Source organism: Cylas formicarius, unplaced genomic scaffold (assembly GCF_029955315.1).
Source record: "Cylas formicarius isolate icCylForm1 unplaced genomic scaffold, icCylForm1.1 PGA_scaffold_10__41_contigs__length_53128322, whole genome shotgun sequence".
NCBI classification, from domain to species: domain Eukaryota; kingdom Metazoa; phylum Arthropoda; class Insecta; order Coleoptera; family Brentidae; genus Cylas; species Cylas formicarius.
Genome location: NW_026844214.1, coordinates 24,663,850 through 24,680,719, shown reverse-complemented (window position 1 = coordinate 24,680,719; position 16,870 = coordinate 24,663,850). Strand labels below are relative to the sequence as shown.

General features: G+C 32.9%; 3 protein-coding genes across 11 annotated transcripts in view; 2 read left to right on the top strand and 1 right to left on the bottom strand.

Annotated features, from left to right (window-relative positions):
• The first annotated feature begins 12 nt into the window (after positions 1–12).
• LOC132696130 (beta-chimaerin) lies at positions 13–15,384 on the top strand. Of its 8 annotated transcripts, none has more exons than XM_060660766.1 (8): positions 13–153; positions 208–389; positions 466–673; positions 725–961; positions 1,036–1,247; positions 1,300–1,530; positions 1,582–1,873; positions 1,918–3,114. In XM_060660766.1, the coding sequence occupies exons 2-8, from the start codon at positions 341–343 to the stop codon at positions 2,096–2,098; spliced, it is 1,410 nt and encodes a 469-aa protein (XP_060516749.1). In that variant the 5' UTR covers positions 13–153; positions 208–340; the 3' UTR covers positions 2,099–3,114. The 8 variants fall into 8 exon arrangements, 7 of the variants coding, with proteins under 7 accessions (XP_060516749.1, XP_060516792.1, XP_060516777.1 ...); XR_009617999.1 differs by lacking the exons at positions 13–153; positions 1,918–3,114 and adding exons at positions 14,980–15,051; positions 15,148–15,384 and having other exon boundaries at positions 193–389; positions 1,582–1,719; XM_060660809.1 differs by lacking the exons at positions 13–153; positions 1,918–3,114 and adding exons at positions 4,311–4,445; positions 4,544–4,667 and having other exon boundaries at positions 193–389; positions 1,582–1,719.
• Positions 3,065–5,609, bottom strand: LOC132696177 (uncharacterized). The gene is made up of 4 exons (XM_060660867.1): positions 5,499–5,609; positions 5,423–5,447; positions 4,565–4,699; positions 3,065–3,658 (listed from the first exon to the last, which is right to left on the bottom strand). The coding sequence occupies exons 1-4, from the start codon at positions 5,526–5,528 to the stop codon at positions 3,147–3,149; spliced, it is 702 nt and encodes a 233-aa protein (XP_060516850.1). The 5' UTR covers positions 5,529–5,609; the 3' UTR covers positions 3,065–3,146.
• Positions 9,752–16,870, top strand: part of LOC132696102 (uncharacterized) — an 80,536-nt gene continuing 73,417 nt past the window's right edge. For both annotated transcript variants that reach the window (XM_060660732.1, XM_060660725.1), the window contains exon 1: positions 9,752–9,997. The gene's annotated coding sequence lies outside the window, so the exon portion shown is untranslated. The remainder of the gene's footprint in view (positions 9,998–16,870) is intronic.

Genomic DNA, 16,870 nt, shown 5'->3' with positions numbered 1-16,870 from the left:
TAGTTCAACTTTGATTGGTCGGTATTTTTTATTTTCCCATTCTCATCCTGCTCTGTTTTGAGCCTTTTCCGCGAATTTGTGAAGATCGATGTTTCCCGTATCATTAAACCGCAAGAATTTAATTAAATTTGAAACTAGGATTAGATAAAAAAGGTTTAAATGTATACTTTTCCAGATCTATGGCCCATATGATTTTGATATTTTTAGAAATAGAAGTAAACAATTTTTGTTTTTTGAGGCGTAAAGTTTTTAATATAGTATCTACTTTTCACTTTATTTAAGCAAATTATTATGCGTACCATTATTTTTTTAATGTGATATTCTCTCAAAATAATCAAAAATGGTATTTGAAAACGGGTCACCTATACATACAGTTTGGAAAAGTGACTGTAAGTAGTTAATATACTAAAATATATGACTACATACATATACTAAATTTATGACTATGTTTATGATCTTTTTAAGTGTATCGTATGCAACTCGAAGCTCCTGTGCCAGTGCCTATAATATGTGACCAGATTATACCCTACAAACCTCCTTGCTTTGGTCAAGATTACCATGGAAGACTATCTCATGTAGAGGAGTCGAATTTGTTGCATTCTCAACCAAATGGTGCATATTTAGTTCGCGATAGTAGATCTGGTAATGGTCAGTTTTATACTTTAAGCCTCAAGTGAGTAACAAACCGGATAATTTAGGTATTATGCTGAAAGTTTTGTTTAAGATTTAATGACAAAATTCATCACTATAAACTGTTCCATGATGCTAAATCTGGTCTTTACATAAGAGAGAAACGTTATGATTGTGCACAATCTCTGGTCGCAGATGGATTGATCACAATGTATTTGGAGCTCAAAGCTCCTGTTATATTGCAAAAGTTGACCACTGTTAATTACCAAGAAAGTCCCTACATGACTCTTAATAAAAGGAAGCTTAAAGCTCTTTCCAAAGAAAATACTGTGTAAGTATAACTTTCCAACAGACTATGTTTGTGACTCTCTAAAATACTGCATAATACATTATTGTTGATTAAAGAAACCTAAATGTTTTTGGAAGTACAAACAGCGAAAGTTCGCCACTTTTACAACATTCTTCAATGCAAAACATTCCTGATAAAACTGAAAAAATGCATACATTTAAAGTTACTACTTTCAAAGGACTGAATTGGTGTGAATTATGTGCAAACTTCTTATGGGGATTTACACTGCAAGGCAAGAAGTGTGAGGATTGTGGAGTAATTGCACACAGTGAGAAATATTTATTTGTACAAATCTTCAATTTAAGGAAATTTTTTTTTAGTTAAATGCTCCGAAAACTTTGCAAATGATTGCGTTCCAGATTTGAAATATTTGAGAGGTGTATTTGGAATAGAACTGACGACACTGTTGAGTGCCTATAAGGCAGAGCTCCCTTTTGTTGTTACTAAGTGCATCACTGAAGTAGAGGCCCGAGGTCTTTATACAGAAGGTATTTATAGGTTAAGTGGTTTTGCTGATGAGATAGATGCAATCAAAATGGCGCTCGATAAAGGTAAATCAGATGAAATTTGTTTTCTAAATTAATTATTATCATTGTTTGTAGACGGTGAGAAGGCGGATTTAAGTGTCAAACGATATCCCAGCATAAATGTTATAACAGGGGCCTTGAAGCTCTATTTGAGGATATTACCAGTGCCTCTGATAACATTTGAGGTCCATCCAAGGCTCATTGATGCAATACGTAAGTTTGCATTGCTCAAAAAAGCATTTTATGCAGGGACTTTTGCAGAAAACAACAACTTGGAATCTCAGTTGCCCTCTATTAAGCATGCATTGTTGTCACTTCCCAAACCCCATTATGACACCCTTAAATTTGTGATTGAGCACTTAAATAGGTAAAAACCTTTTAAGTAAGAGGTTTGTTAGAATGTCATTGAAGAATTTTGTTATCTAGGGTCGCCTTGCATTCCCCCATAAATAAAATGAACGCCCTAAATTTGGCAACCGTGTTTGCTCCCACTTTAATCCACCATCCTGCGAACGTCATCCCTGACGTAAGAAGCGATATTATTCTTCTGGAATTGATGATAAATAATGTGGATGTGGTTTTTGTTAATTAGTTTTGTGAAAATTGTGATTTAAGTTTTACTGACAATGAATCAGTTATACCAAGTGTGATTTGATTTGTGATCATTAATTCATTTAGAAGGTTAACAATTTGTTTTTTTTTTTCATTTATTGACTTTTATTTCTTTGCAGCTATGTTAAATCTAGTTCAGTTTTTTTACATTCCCAGTTTCTTATTTTTTTTATTAATATATCTCCGGGCTCTCTGAGCATGGTGTGATATTAGGTAGTAATTAATGGTATCGTGCACTCTATTTATCGATTTTTATATTAATCTTTTTTAAGTGATTAAAATATTTAAGTTTGTTTTACTTTGTATTCAATAAATGTTTAAAACATGCAACCATATTTGTTAATTTCGTTACTAACAATAATACTGTGAAGTGTGAAGAACATTCGATGAATTTTGTTTTACTATCTCCAATTACTTAGTGTTTTCTGAAACAATAACTAATAATTATTATTTCATCAACATTTGAGTAATCCATTTTACAATTTGTTTAAATTATTATTTTGATTTTAACCATCAGTGAAAAGCCGTGTCAATCTTCTGTTAATTTACAGAAAACCCATACCAACATTTCACCGTTTCTGAGATATTTAACATGTTTTATTAAATCACTCTGTAGAAAATAGTCTGTTGGTAGGTGTTAGGGAAATGTACCGTCCTAGAAATTTGAAAAAAAAAAAGGTAAACCGGCCAATTTAAAATCCTGGTATTTAATAATGTGGTGTTTTAAAACTGATAAGATTATGTTTTACTTTTTACTCAATAACAACGAAATATTAGTAAACCATTGTTATTCAACTTCGAGACAAGTTGCAATGGTAAGTGTTTCGTCGGCATTTTGAAAAATTGAAAAAAGCCCTATTTTTAAAGACGGGTTAGTTAAAAATAACTTTGATAATAACAATAATAACTTTGATTAAATTGACTGCCATATAAAATTCCATATAAATCACTTTTAGTATATATTTGGAGAATGAAAATCGAGTGCCGTGGTCCAATGGTTTGGTGACACTTCTTTTACCTATGTTAATCTACATTTTTAAAAAGTCTAAAAGTTTTAGCGACATGTTATCGTTTTCTGTAAACACGCATATTCCCGGTTCGTTAACCCGAAAGCCGTGTTTGAGGCTTTCGTTTTTGGACTGGCCGGCTTTGTTGTCGCATTTCACGTAATCGTTACCATTCGGTATTTCCACGTGATCGATATCCCGCGGGTTACTGAAATAAATATATACGACGTCGCTGGATATCTTTTCGCACATCCTCAAGTAGTCGTTTATTTTAACGACGTAAACCGGAAACAATCCGCTGACGCTCTCGCATTTGGTTCGGTTGTTTTCCAACCACATCCTCACGGGGTGCGTCGACAGGCACAAATTTTGATTGGCGCTCGCGAAATTTTTGACAAAACAAAAATCTGCTGGCCTCTGAGGTTTTAAAGCAGTAAGAGACTCGAGGGCGTCGCCGTTGCAATGGCCGTTCACGGGAGAAATTTCTCCATTGCAGGTCAGTATCCACTTGTTGCGGTGGATGAATTTGTGCCCTGAAATAGAATGAAACGGAAGTCCTTTTTAAAAATAGATCCCCATTTGTTAAATCCATTTTTGAATCTTGTGTCAAATTTCATGCATATTTTATTTATTTCTCCCGAATTTATTAAAGTATACTGGGATAATTACTATGCTGTACTACTTTAATTGTATAATTAGATAAATCCAGTAGCATTTTCTGAAAATGCCTAGGCCCTACCTCTTCTAATTTTCTAGATTTGGTTTTATTTACTATTTCTAATTATTTATGTGTTTTCTAAAAAATAATCATGAATTAAAAATGATTTATTTCATCAACATTTCAATAATCACTTACAATTTTTTAAAAATATATTTTTTTATTAACCATCAATGAAAGTCCGTGTTAATTACTTTTTTATTGGTCTAAGGTTCTTTTGCTTTAAGTTGATACAAACGTGCCTTCTGGTTTTATTAATTTATATTGAATTATTCTACTGGGAAGGCAGCAACCTTCAGTTATGAAGAATATTTTGCAAGATTAAAATAGTACTAGAAAGCGTCAATATCCAGATGAATGCCGTTTAGTGTTAAAAGTTCAACATTATTCTACTTAAAAAAAACAACGTTGGTCTTGGAGTATATCTTGAGAGTATAAAAACCTCTGATATGCTTTTGTTTTTTCAGAGAGTACTTTAAGAAGACTTCTGGAAAAAATTGAACAAGAACCAGACCGACCAAATAAAAGAGTTCGACGGCATTCAAAATCTTTATAACTGTTGTTCAAGTGGTGTGACTGTGGGATATGTATTGTAATACCGTGTATGTTCTTTTATTGATATAGATTGTTTGAGAACCAACTACTGGCTACAGATGAAAAAGTTAACTATTTTCTGAAAAACGCTTCGCTACTTTTTCAGGGTTCATAACAGCCGGCTTACCGCTTGGACGATGTATGACCACCGTAACACCGCCGATACCGTTCTTCATTTTGTAGATCATTTGTTTGGCTTTGGTTAATTCGACCATGTCATTTATCTCTTGTCGGTGACGGTGTTGATCTGTTTCATATTGCTCTAGAAAATGTACAAGGAAAGATTACAGAAAAACCAAGTCCCTTAAAATGAACAACTCCATTGTAAGAATTTACATTTTTTAAAATTTGTAAATGTTGGAAATGTTGCAGTTGAAACTAGGCCGCCAGTCTCAATCAGGAAGAAATATACAACAAACCAACATGTTTATAAATTTTAAAATTTACAACAAAAAATAGGCATGATAATTTTTTCACCTTAATAAAACAGTATAAATAAATGTATATACGATGTGACTTGTTGAAAATCTCTCAAAATTCTAATCGTTTTGACCTGAAAATTGATCACTCAAAAACGATTTTTTTTTTCAAGCTAGAAAGAGAATATAAAAACAAATTTGTTATTGATTATTGGTTTTTATTTCTAAAGAAAGCAAACATTTCTAAAATGAACGTTTGTTAGGAAAGGCCTGTTTTAGGATAACGTCGGCATTTGCTTGAGGCATTTTGACTGAGTCTATTTTTTTAATTGAAAATTTATGTTATATTTTCAACTACACGATTCAGGGGCGGAAAAACGTTCTTATTGTCTTAATTTGTTCGCACAATTTGGTTTTTCAGACTAAATAGTAGAAAGAATATTTGTTGCCTAACAAAGCTCATGACTAAAATAACGTTAATCATATTTATTGCATAATATTCTATTATTATGATAATATGACTTTAGTTAGATATTACGCATATTTTCACACTTACGATGACTTACCAAGGAATGCAAGGCAGTGGTTCACCTAAAAACAATATGTTATCACCACTAAGCTGATTGAAGTTTAGGACCTTACCGCAATCATTAATACGAGAACGCGCAGCATCTTAAGAAACAGCCTTCAACTAAATGATAACACTTCCCGCACCTGTTTACTGTTATTAGTTAACAAAAGCACATTTACAATTCATTTAAAGGATGTAGATTCATTTAACACAGCATTTACGTGCAAGAACACTAAACGATTTCAGTAACTTTTGTGTGCAAGTCATCAAAGTTTATTGTTACAGAAGCTGTGCATTCACAAAGAGTTTTACCTAAGCAAAAGTTGCAGCGGTTTTATTAAAGCTTTGAAATGAAATGACCCAAATCTTTTAAAATCTTTATTTCTTACCCTTGCTGCTTCCTCGTTGAGTTGCTCAATCGGAAGACAGGCAACTATTACACCGCACATATTTAATGGTAGGCGAGCCCTGGAAACCGTCGAAGATATTTTCGCAAACTGTGAAACTTGAGGATGCACTGCTTTTGGATTTCTCCTGCGTCTTGTTTGTACTCTTTATCGTTGACGTTGGCTTCTTCAGAGCATTGTCTGAAATGAGACTTGAATCTTCTAAGTTATGTAGATAATTTTTGCTATTGCCTTTTGTAACTATTTCAAGAATTAGCACAATATTTTTTATATTTTTTACAAAACTTCTGGACTCCTCCTGCGTCGGTTTTTGCTGAGTCGAACTTGATGACGTTTTGCCAATCATCCTGCTGGCGTCTTCAGAGCTTGATTAAAACTGGCTCGCATTTTACTCTGTACCTGCTTATTTATTGTTTGATTACTGATTCCCATATTCGTGACAGATAAAGACCTGAGCCGGGGTTAAGATTGTTTGGTTGTTTATAGATTTCTATAGCCTCTCCAATTGGTATAAGAATTGATTACATGCAAGAAGTTTAGTTTTATGTCCGGTTTATAGTCGGCAACTGCTGATGAGTTTATTTGTCTTAGTCGTAAGGCTCTTTCGTGTTCTTTGACTCTAGTTAATATTTTTCGTCCAGTCTTTACAATGTATTCATTGCCGCATATGCATGAAATGCTGTTTGACGGATCGAAGATGTTGATTGATTTTTGGACAAGTGGTAAATCTGGTCTTGGCATTATATTTCTTTTGATATGTGGTTAGTGGTGTTTTGAATGTAAGGAAGGTCTACAGTGGCACGTGAAGGATTGCTTTCGGTCTCATTGCTATTGGAAGGTTATGGTGAAGTGTATTTTTTTGTGGTACGCTTAATATATTTAATGTTGAAATTAATTAACCATAAGTACATAACAAGTGAACCTTTTTAAAATTGGGTAAAAAAAATTCTTCTTCAAAATATCCCATGCAACGTAATAGTTTATGATAATATCAAAACGCTTTTTCTAAAACACTACCAACGTCAGCAGCAAAAAAGATGTAATGCAATGGTTCCTTAGTCAGCATGGCCTTTATTTTGAAGAAGTTAGACTTAGTAATATAAACCGAAAAATGTACGCCCATGTAATTGATGTATTTAAACTTAGTGTGAATTAATATCAATTGGAAAACAATTATGTCCTTGGATGATAGTGATAGCACCGATTCAAACTTTTTTAATATGTAGTTATTTATATAATTACAATAGTGTTAAATAATTATGTCCTTGGATGATGTTAAGAATGCGCCAAAAAGCCCTCGAGTTTAAGAAGAAGAGGAATAATATAATAATATACTTTTGTTATGAATTCAAAGTGCATAATTTCATAACGACAAAGTGATAGCACAGATTCAAACTTATTTAATATGCAATTATTATTTCTATAATTACAATTATACAGTACACAATGCAACAGAATATATTCATATATTTTGTGTTTCACTTTTCCTACTACTACCCTTAGTCCGGGAGCCGTGGACCTTTTTTCAGAATGATAAGCAACAAGCTAATTCTTTGAAAATCGTTTCATTTCATCAAGACGCCCAACCTTTTCCTCTACGAAAATTGTTGTATCAGGTAACGAACTATACACGCAGGTATAAAATCATGTCAATTTAGTTACCATACCAAAATGATCAGCAACAGTTTAGTTTTTAGCTAAATCTATAGATATTGAAATTGGCCTACAAACAAATAGGTTTGGTATAGGGTGGCCCCTCAAAGTTGTATCTATTATTTATTTATAAAAAGTGATGAGCAACACGCTAAATTTTTTACTGTAGCTTGCTAATAGGTTTTATAAACAAATGATTACATTATCCTACAACAAAACTGGTAGGATTTTTCAGTCCTACACTTTAAAGTTGTTGTACCAAACTATTTTTAAAAACCATCCTCAACCGCCTAGATTTTTGTGAGTGGATTCGTTTTAATAAGACGCCCAGCTATTTATTATTTTGCGAAAATTTGCAAAACAGGTAGCTGAAAGAATGAACAGGTATCAAATCATGTCAAATTGATTATGTAAAAGTGACCAGCAACAGCTTATTTTTTAACTAAGTTTTCAGATAATAACAGATAAAACAACATTTGTCCTACAAATAAAATGGTAAGTTTTTTCAGTCCTACACTGGAAAATTTCGAAAATTGCCCCTAACTTAAACGTGGTTACATATTCATACGTGTATTTTCGAATATACGTGTATATGTATACATACACATATTATATCAAATCGGCGGTATATATTCGCATCAACGCGCATGCGCGTAACATACCAACGTAGTATCCAGCATACGCATACAACATACATTGTGCATTAAAAAGTTTTGTTTACTTGGCTTGTCAACACTTGTTAATTAATTTTCTTTTATTACATTTAATTGTGAAAGTGATCATGGAGTGTTTTCTTTGTCATATACTCCGTGATAAACCTAATTTTCGTAAAAAAAGAGAGACGATAAAAAAATTTACTAAAGACATTTATCTTGCGTGTAAAAAGTATCTATTATTTGTTATCGACTAAAGTCAACAGAAAAAAAAATTGATTTATTTATCCTCTCCTCTTTCACTTCATCCATATAATCACCCACTTACTTTTTGAAAAGTTTGTCGATCAAATACTGTCATGAATTAAAGACAAGTATAAACAAAAATCGGGCGTGAAAAAAAAAATGAAAAAAAGTAAATGTTGATTTCTTAAATTAAAAAATAATAGTGAAACAACTTAATTAAACTCATTTGAACAAAAAAAAGTTAATCGCTCAACTAAATTTATAGGTTAGACCGTAATTTGGAGGTTAAGCAGGAATAATGTTCAAGAGTCGAACTTGCAACTTATTTTTTGTCGGCCTAGCGAAATCTACTTATTTTTATGTAGGACATTTAGATTTAGATAGAAAATGTCATAAAGATTCATTTAATCTTGGTGTCCTACAGTTGCTGATGAATAACGTATTATCGTGAGGTCAACAACTTTAAAGTGTAGGACTGAAAAATCCTACCAGTTTATTTGTAGGACAATGTGATCATTTGTTTATAAAAATTATTAGCGAGCTATAGTAAAAATTTTTTTTTATAAATAAATAATAGATACAACCTATTTGATTGTAGGCCAAAATTATTTTCAAATTATATATTTCAATATGTATAGATTTAGCTAAAAACTAAACTGTTGCTGATCATTTTGGTATGGTAACTAAATTGGCATGATTTTATACCAGCGTGTATAGTTTGCTAACTGATACAACAATTTTCGTAGAGGAAAAGGTTGCTTATCATTTTGAAAAAAGGTCCAGGGCTCCCGGACTACCTGGATCGGTTTGATTTATTGGACCAATAGATTACTCATATTTTGCGCCTATTCAATTTATTTAATATGTAGATAAATTGCAATTATATAGTACACAATGTAACAACAGGTATTCATAGATTTTGTGTTTCAATTTTCCTACTACTACCCTGGATCGGTTTGATTTATTGGCTCAAAAGATTAGTCATATTTTTTGCATATTCAAAAAATACCATCAGTCTATTAAAACTCCATGCTGCGTGCGTAAATGTGGGAATGAATTGAGCGTTAGCAATGAATTTTTGATCTTAAATTAATTAAGTCTCACACAAGCTGGATAGGTCAAGAATTTTTTAAGGTAAAGGGTTTTCTCCGTTGTTCCCATATTTCGAACCGGTGTGAGATGTTGCAATTTTCCTTCCCAGCAACGCGATTTGCGGATTTATTCAAATTCGCTGCAATAAAAAGCGGTAAAAACGTACGCAAAATTCAATTCCCTAATAATTGAAAAACATAAAAATTTAAATATCTGCATAATTCGTCGTTAAACCTGTGAAAGTATCATTTATCAGGAACGCACACGCCATGTGTGCTATCCCGGACGAGTTCTTCCGATTCGAAGACCGTCATCGTTGAACTTGCTGGCAGTCGCGTGTAGACCACCGCGAATTAAAGAGTTTGAAGAAAGCTCGGGCGTTGCGTTGAAGATATTGTCGCGGGTGCGCGCCAATTTCAAACCGAATGTTTGAGCATAAAAAAAACGCTCGGTAATGGCCGGTCGGCGGATTAATGAGTAGCATCGCAGCGGTGTCGCGTCGGTCGCTTTACGACTTTTGTAAGTGACGTTATAATTATTGTTAAAACATCAATAATATTACTTTCGCCAGGGAGGGATCTCCAAACTGATCAACTAACCAAAACTTATTAAAATTGATTTTTGGAATATAAACATGTCTCGAAATATCTCTTCGACCGTTGTGATAGATACAACAGATATTTTCATAAATATCACTATCACTATTAAAATCAATCCATCGTCGGGGATCGGTGACGTCACAACTCAAGTGACGGAAATAAATCGCTGATACGGCTATCGTCTTTGGTTAAAAAAACTTTAGGAAAATGAGCATTGTACTTGGAAATTCAAAATATTTATTTATTAACATTTGAAAAAATATTGGTCGGTATGTATTTATCAGGAGTATTAAGACTTAAAATATATACTACATTTGGAAAATATATTTTTATTTCCTGAAAAAGCGAAAAACTTTAAATTATTGTGAAAACTAATGAATACCAACTTGCTGATTTACTTTTGATTTATGAATAATCTGTATGACATGGATAAAATTAAATTAAATATTTTCATTATTACGTGGAAATCTTTTATTTATATAATCATCAAAAAGCACCAAAAATGATGGATAAATCATTTTTTTTTATAAAATATATTAAAAAGTTATTTTTTGAAAACTTCCACTAATCAAACTCAAACTACTTAAACGGACTATACTGAATACTTTAATAGTTTTTCTTGAAATTTATCTTAAACACTCGATATCAATGAAAATTTTCAAATTAGTTTTAACATTTTAAAACCAAATAAAGTTTAGTCGATTATTTCAACTCAATTCAATTTAATTAACAACAAACAGTTAGTTAATAATTAAATTAAATTATTAGTTAATATAAAATTAAATTAGTTAATAATAATAAAAAATCCCATATGATGGGTACTTTGATGGGTATATCCAGTGTAATTCGCAATAAATGCGAAAAACTTAAGGGGGTGATTACTTGCTTAAATTTAAGGGTAGTTTGTTACATAAAATAATGTTTTTATTTTTTATCTTAAAAACTATAGTAGATAGAATTACAACTACGGAATTACTATTATAAAAATACACTTTCTATTTTATTATTTTTTGAGTGGATGGAATTAGTTAGACTACTCCTATCTTCTTCTTAACTAAATTTAAGCAAAATTTATACCGTTTCCCGATAAAAAAATTAAAGTTTTAACACAATAAACAATAATGAATAAAATTATTAGAAAAAAAATCTGTGTGCAGTGGGCAACACCACTACTTAAGGCGTTTCCTATTTGCCATTGCTCAGTTCATTTCACTATAAAATAAGACTAATTAAATGAAAAAATTATTATCTAATGATTTAATTGTTCACACATGTATAACATGCATGATGGTGCGGTAGCACATTTCAGCTTAAATTTGCTACATTTTTAAATAGTCTGTATCACTGCATAGGAAGGGATGGGAGTTATTATTGGTCGGCTCGTTCCCCAGACTTAAATCCTTTTGTGTTACCGTTTCTTACATATGTTAGAATTTTACTGAAAGCCTTTCGTATATATTTGGAGTTAATTTCCTTATATAAGGGCATCTCATTTAGTAGTCTGTGTTGATATTTTAAAAATAATTAATTACAGGTTGATGAAAAAGGTCATATCCCATTTTTATAATTTTGTCGTATTTCGGATTTTTAAAAAAGATTGACTTTGTATAAATTTGCCTATTTGAAGAAATTATGTGCAAATTTAGAAATATTAGCAACTTTAGCTTAGAAATCAATGTTGGATATTTTTATGTCACTTAACTTATTCATTTTTTATTGTTATGGTTATTTTAAATAAAAAAAAATTGCCGGTCTACAAAACGTTTTTCAAAAGCAACTGTTAATAAGATTTATAAAAAATGTCAAACAACGGTAGATAGTAATTGCCATTTCCTTTGTGCTCGATTGTTTTTTTTCTGTCTCATTTTGCAAATTTTTGACCAATTAAGGACATTTTTACTGTGGAAAAACGTTTTATTGCTCACATTTCCAAATCTATTACTTTTTGAAACAATAAGCCTTATACAAAGTCGCCATTCTTCAAAATTCTAAATATGATAAAATTAAAAAATTTGGGTGTTTTCATATGGAAAAATGTCTTTTAACGATTTTTTTCTTAAAAATTTGTAATGTTTTTGTCCACACTGTATTTATTTATTTTTAAAATATCAATATCAATACCACTAAAGTATTCTATAAAGAAATCAACCCTAAATATATAAAAACGTTTTCAGTCGTAGAAATTGATGCAAACGTCGCTTTTGCAAAATTCAAAATATGTTAAAACTGTAATGTTATTATATTTACAAAACATGTCTAGAATGTTCCGAAGAATTCACAAATGTCTGAATATACAGGACATTCATTTTAAAACATGTACACATAGCATTATAATAATTTAAAATTATAAGCAACTTTTTTTCTTCCCTTTTTTTTATATTCTTGAGGTAAGGGATCATCCTATAAAGAACGGGCCGCCCCGTACATAATAAATGAAATGACTTAAAATTGACATTCGGGCCCAAAAATTGGAAATTATTTTTGATCTAAAATCTGACTAGATCTTTTTGGTTAGAGCACATAGGAGTTCATAGGAGTTGCAGTTAACGTACGTCATGGTTATGATTTTATTTAAATTTAAACAATAACGGCTTCTTGCGGCGCTGGAACTTTGGCTTCAATTACTCATTAATTGAAAAATAAGGTACCAGTTAAATCAAAGAGATATCTTGATCTCTACGCGTACGGAATATCAGAGAACAGTTAGGTCTTAATAACAGGTCGTTGAATGAATATGCGCTGCTGGCGTTGAGCTTATTCTTGCAATTTTTTATTGTATTTATTGGCCTGTTTTGGATTTCGTTGGAAATAGATAGTTAGCATACGGAACAGTCAACAAGGACGAAGCTAAGACGCTGGTTTTCCAATTCGCATTCGGATTTTGTATTGTATTGTATCAGTGACATTCAGGGCACCGGTCAATTAAGAAAATATCTATATTTTCGCCAAGGTTGATCCGCCTTTTACCAAACGCCCTGTGTAAGAAAAAAATTATTTTAAATTAGTTTGTGGGCATAAACATTATGTTCTAGGGCTGCCGCCGCTTAAAAAAACTCAGTTATTTATTTCAGATGTCTAAATATTATTTTTACAATAATAAAATGGTGTTTATGTTGCAATGCCATTATGAAGTAATTACATTTTAAAACATAATCGCTTATGCGAACAAAAAAAGCTAAAAAAAGTTTTTCTCTAGTCTTCAATATATCAACAATTAATAGTTTATAGATTTGATAAACGCCACTTTAGTCTCCAGTTTGAATTGGATACGAGCGGAGCGCAGCAGAGCGAGTGTTTAATAACCGTATGTATTCAATAAGTTGCGTAATGAATATAGAACACGTGTACATCTATCTGAACTGACAAATGTCAAAATACCATTAGGGTATCGTAAACATCTGATCGTTCCTAAACCCGTAACTTAGTATAGCACATCATAAATGGAAGGTTCTTTATCCTCAACATACTGAGATATATACCAATAAAAGCTAATTTATAAACGTTTATCAATACAAGTAGGTATTTTGATTTTAGTAGTGTCGTGTGGTTATGTTTAGACCGTGGGCTGAAGAAAATTTCGACTAGGGAATGGAGGAGAGAGAAAAAGAAAGTGTAATTTGAATAAGAATTTGAAGGTAAAATTTATATAATACTTATATTTTAATCTCTCTCTCTCTCTCTCCGTCGGTTTTTGTTGACTCGAACTAGCTAACCTTTCGCGAATCATCCTGTTGACTTCTTCAGAGCTTGACTGAAACTGGCTCAAATTTTACTCTGTACCTGCTTTTATATTGTTTGAGAGAGGCGGAGCGAAATGAGGGCATAAACACCATTTCGGATGACTGATTCCCATATTGGTGACAAGTAGAGGACCTGTGTCGCGGTTAGTTATCATTAACTTTGCCTACTGTTTATTATTCCAAAACCGTGACCCCTTCTAGAACACCCTGCCGAGCATATTCTTACCCGTAACCATTCCGGAACCATCCTAGGAATTTATCTACCTATACTACAGGTATTTACTCTTACCATTTGAACTATCCAGTGAAAACAGCCTCGCAGGGTCAAAGTTCGAGAATCAGGTACATAAATACATATTTACTGGAAGGATCACAATGAAATACATCTGTAATATATACGAACATACTGCAAATTAGATTAAACTCTTAAGAACGATACATATCACCTGATGTTAAAATAAACGCTTCTACTTATTCGAGAATACCCCGCAGCATCAATGCTTAATTAAATTTAAAACGGTCCATTTACGTTTCAAATAAAAATCTCAAGTTAATACAAATATTGGAATGGGTTTTACCACGGTCCTGCGAAGGTCTGCGCTTAAGGTACTGTAAAATACTTAAAACGTCAAAGGAACAAATGCACAATATTTTTGGTCGTACAATACCTCAGCATTGTGTTGAACAAAAATATCAAAAAATATATATGAAAACAAACCTCAAATCTAAGATAAATTGAAATAAATTACAAAAAATACAGAACAGCTAATAATAGTAAGTACAGTTTCTGCGAACGTTTTGTCGGAAATACAGAATTATTTGACCAACCCGCAGCCTTCCGAATAATGTCGTAATTTAATTCTTTTCTATTGTCAGCTGATATAACAGCACGGCTTACACTATAACCTGTGAATTTATTCATATCAATACGACTCTTACGCAAAATAATGTTAATCCAACTACTTAACGTTTGGGTACAAGCTTTACGGAAAGTTTTTTCATTAACAGTTTTAAACTAAGAGTTTTAGTTTTATCTAGATAAGTCCAAAGGGTCTCGGCCATATAATTGTTAATTGTTTTAATTAGGAATTGCTATCAATAAAATTGCAAGTGCAACACATTTTTGTGTAAGCATTTGAAGACTAATCTTAACATTTTTTAGTTGTTTGAAGTAACCCAAGACAACACAAGGGTCCGATTTATTTTCGTATTTGGGTAAGCTGGGACTGAACATGTAAGTTCCGTTAAAAAATCGTTGGATTCTAAAATTCTGAGCTAAACTAGGACCAGCTATCTGTGTGTGTTATAGCTGATCGATACGAATTTACAGAACTATAAGAAGTTACATTGTTTAATTGCAACGTTAACAATTCCAAAACGATTACCACACAGCAGAAGAGCAAAACTCCAACCACAGCTTCAGGCCACAATTATATTGCTTCTGATATCGAAGTCATGCATATTTTTAAGGAGTCGTTTGCAACTTTCCAGCACAAGGGAGCTTGCCTGAAAGCTTGCCAGCAATTAGGGAACACTGTCCGATAGAGAATGCGATATGCTGCCAAAAGAAAGTAACTTTGATTCAGGTAAAAGTGTAATAATTTTTTTTATCAATGATGGACATAAACAGTTCATGGTTGCCATGGTTGTGTGGGTCAACCGGTACTACGATAATACTTTCTGCCTTGTCGAAAATAATTTTTTCCACTCCCGTTTGTAAAATACCAAATTACACACCGATCTAGCGTGTGGGAAGCGTCACTTTACCACTTCAATTTCGTTTCCCACGGATCCGAGCCACTTCGGATATTTCCGAGATTTTACCGCACGGGTTTGAAAGCAATCGGATGATTTCGAAGATATGTTCCACACCTTGAATTGGTCGTTTGTCAATTCTGACGGCCAGGTCAGTGAATGTGTTCTATATGCGAGTTTTTTTATATCGCAGTTTAGTTTAGGTTTTTTTGTAAACCGTGATGCGGTACGTTTTCCTAGGGCGATCCACGGCCGTTACCTGCCGGGCCGCGTATTGTACTACGAGTCGTGAGTAAACGGTTGCATTGTCGGGGTCGAGTTTCATTTCACGTTAAATGAATACATAACAGTGGCGCAGTCAGCACTCGGACCAAAATATTATTTAAAATGTCGACTTTTCTCGGGAACCTCGGTTCATTTGACTCGGAAAAGTCAGATTATGCAATTTTTTCCGAGAGACTTCACCAGTTTTTCGCCGCGAATGAGATAACGAATGAGGATAAAAAACGGGCAACACTTCTAAACACATTAAACGAAGAATGTTACGTTTTGTTACGAAATTTGTGCGTGCCGAAAACGCCGCCGGAGCTGAAGTTTGAAGAGTTAGACAAGTTGTTATTAAAACATTTTTCTCCCGTGCGTTCGTATTTTTCGGAAAGATTAAAATTTTACACAGCAAAAAAGGAGCCAAGTGAAAAAGTGTGTGATTGGGCTGCTCGCGTAAAAAATTTAGCAAGTTTGTGTGGGTTTGATGCCTCTATCACTCTCGACCAATTAATGAGGGATATATTCACGGTTGGCTTAAATGATGTGCGTTTTAGTGACCGCTTATTTGAGGAAAATCCTCAAAGTAGCAAGTGCACCTTCCAGTTTATGGAAAAAATCGCATTGTCAAAGGAATCTGCATTTTTTGACCACGAAAAACGCGCGTCGAAAGATACATCCACACAAATCAAGAGAGATCCAGAAGAGCTATTTTATAACAATCAAAAACCAGGTATTTTTCGTCGGAGCAGGGGTAAGTCAAATTCAAGGACCCCCCAAAAGGAACTAAGATCGAAAACATCAAGTTTCCATTCTTGTTCAGTTTGTGGCCGTTCCAACCACAAATCATCCGAGTGTGCCTACCGCAATTGTTTTTGTCATAAATGCGGAGTAAAAGGACATTTAGCACCCTTGTGTAAGCAGAATAACGTGGGTCAAAATTTTCTAAAAGAAAACGCGCTCGAAGGTTTGGACGATAGCGACGATCCGTGCTTCATTATCAGTGATAAACCCTTGCAAGGTCCCACGAACAT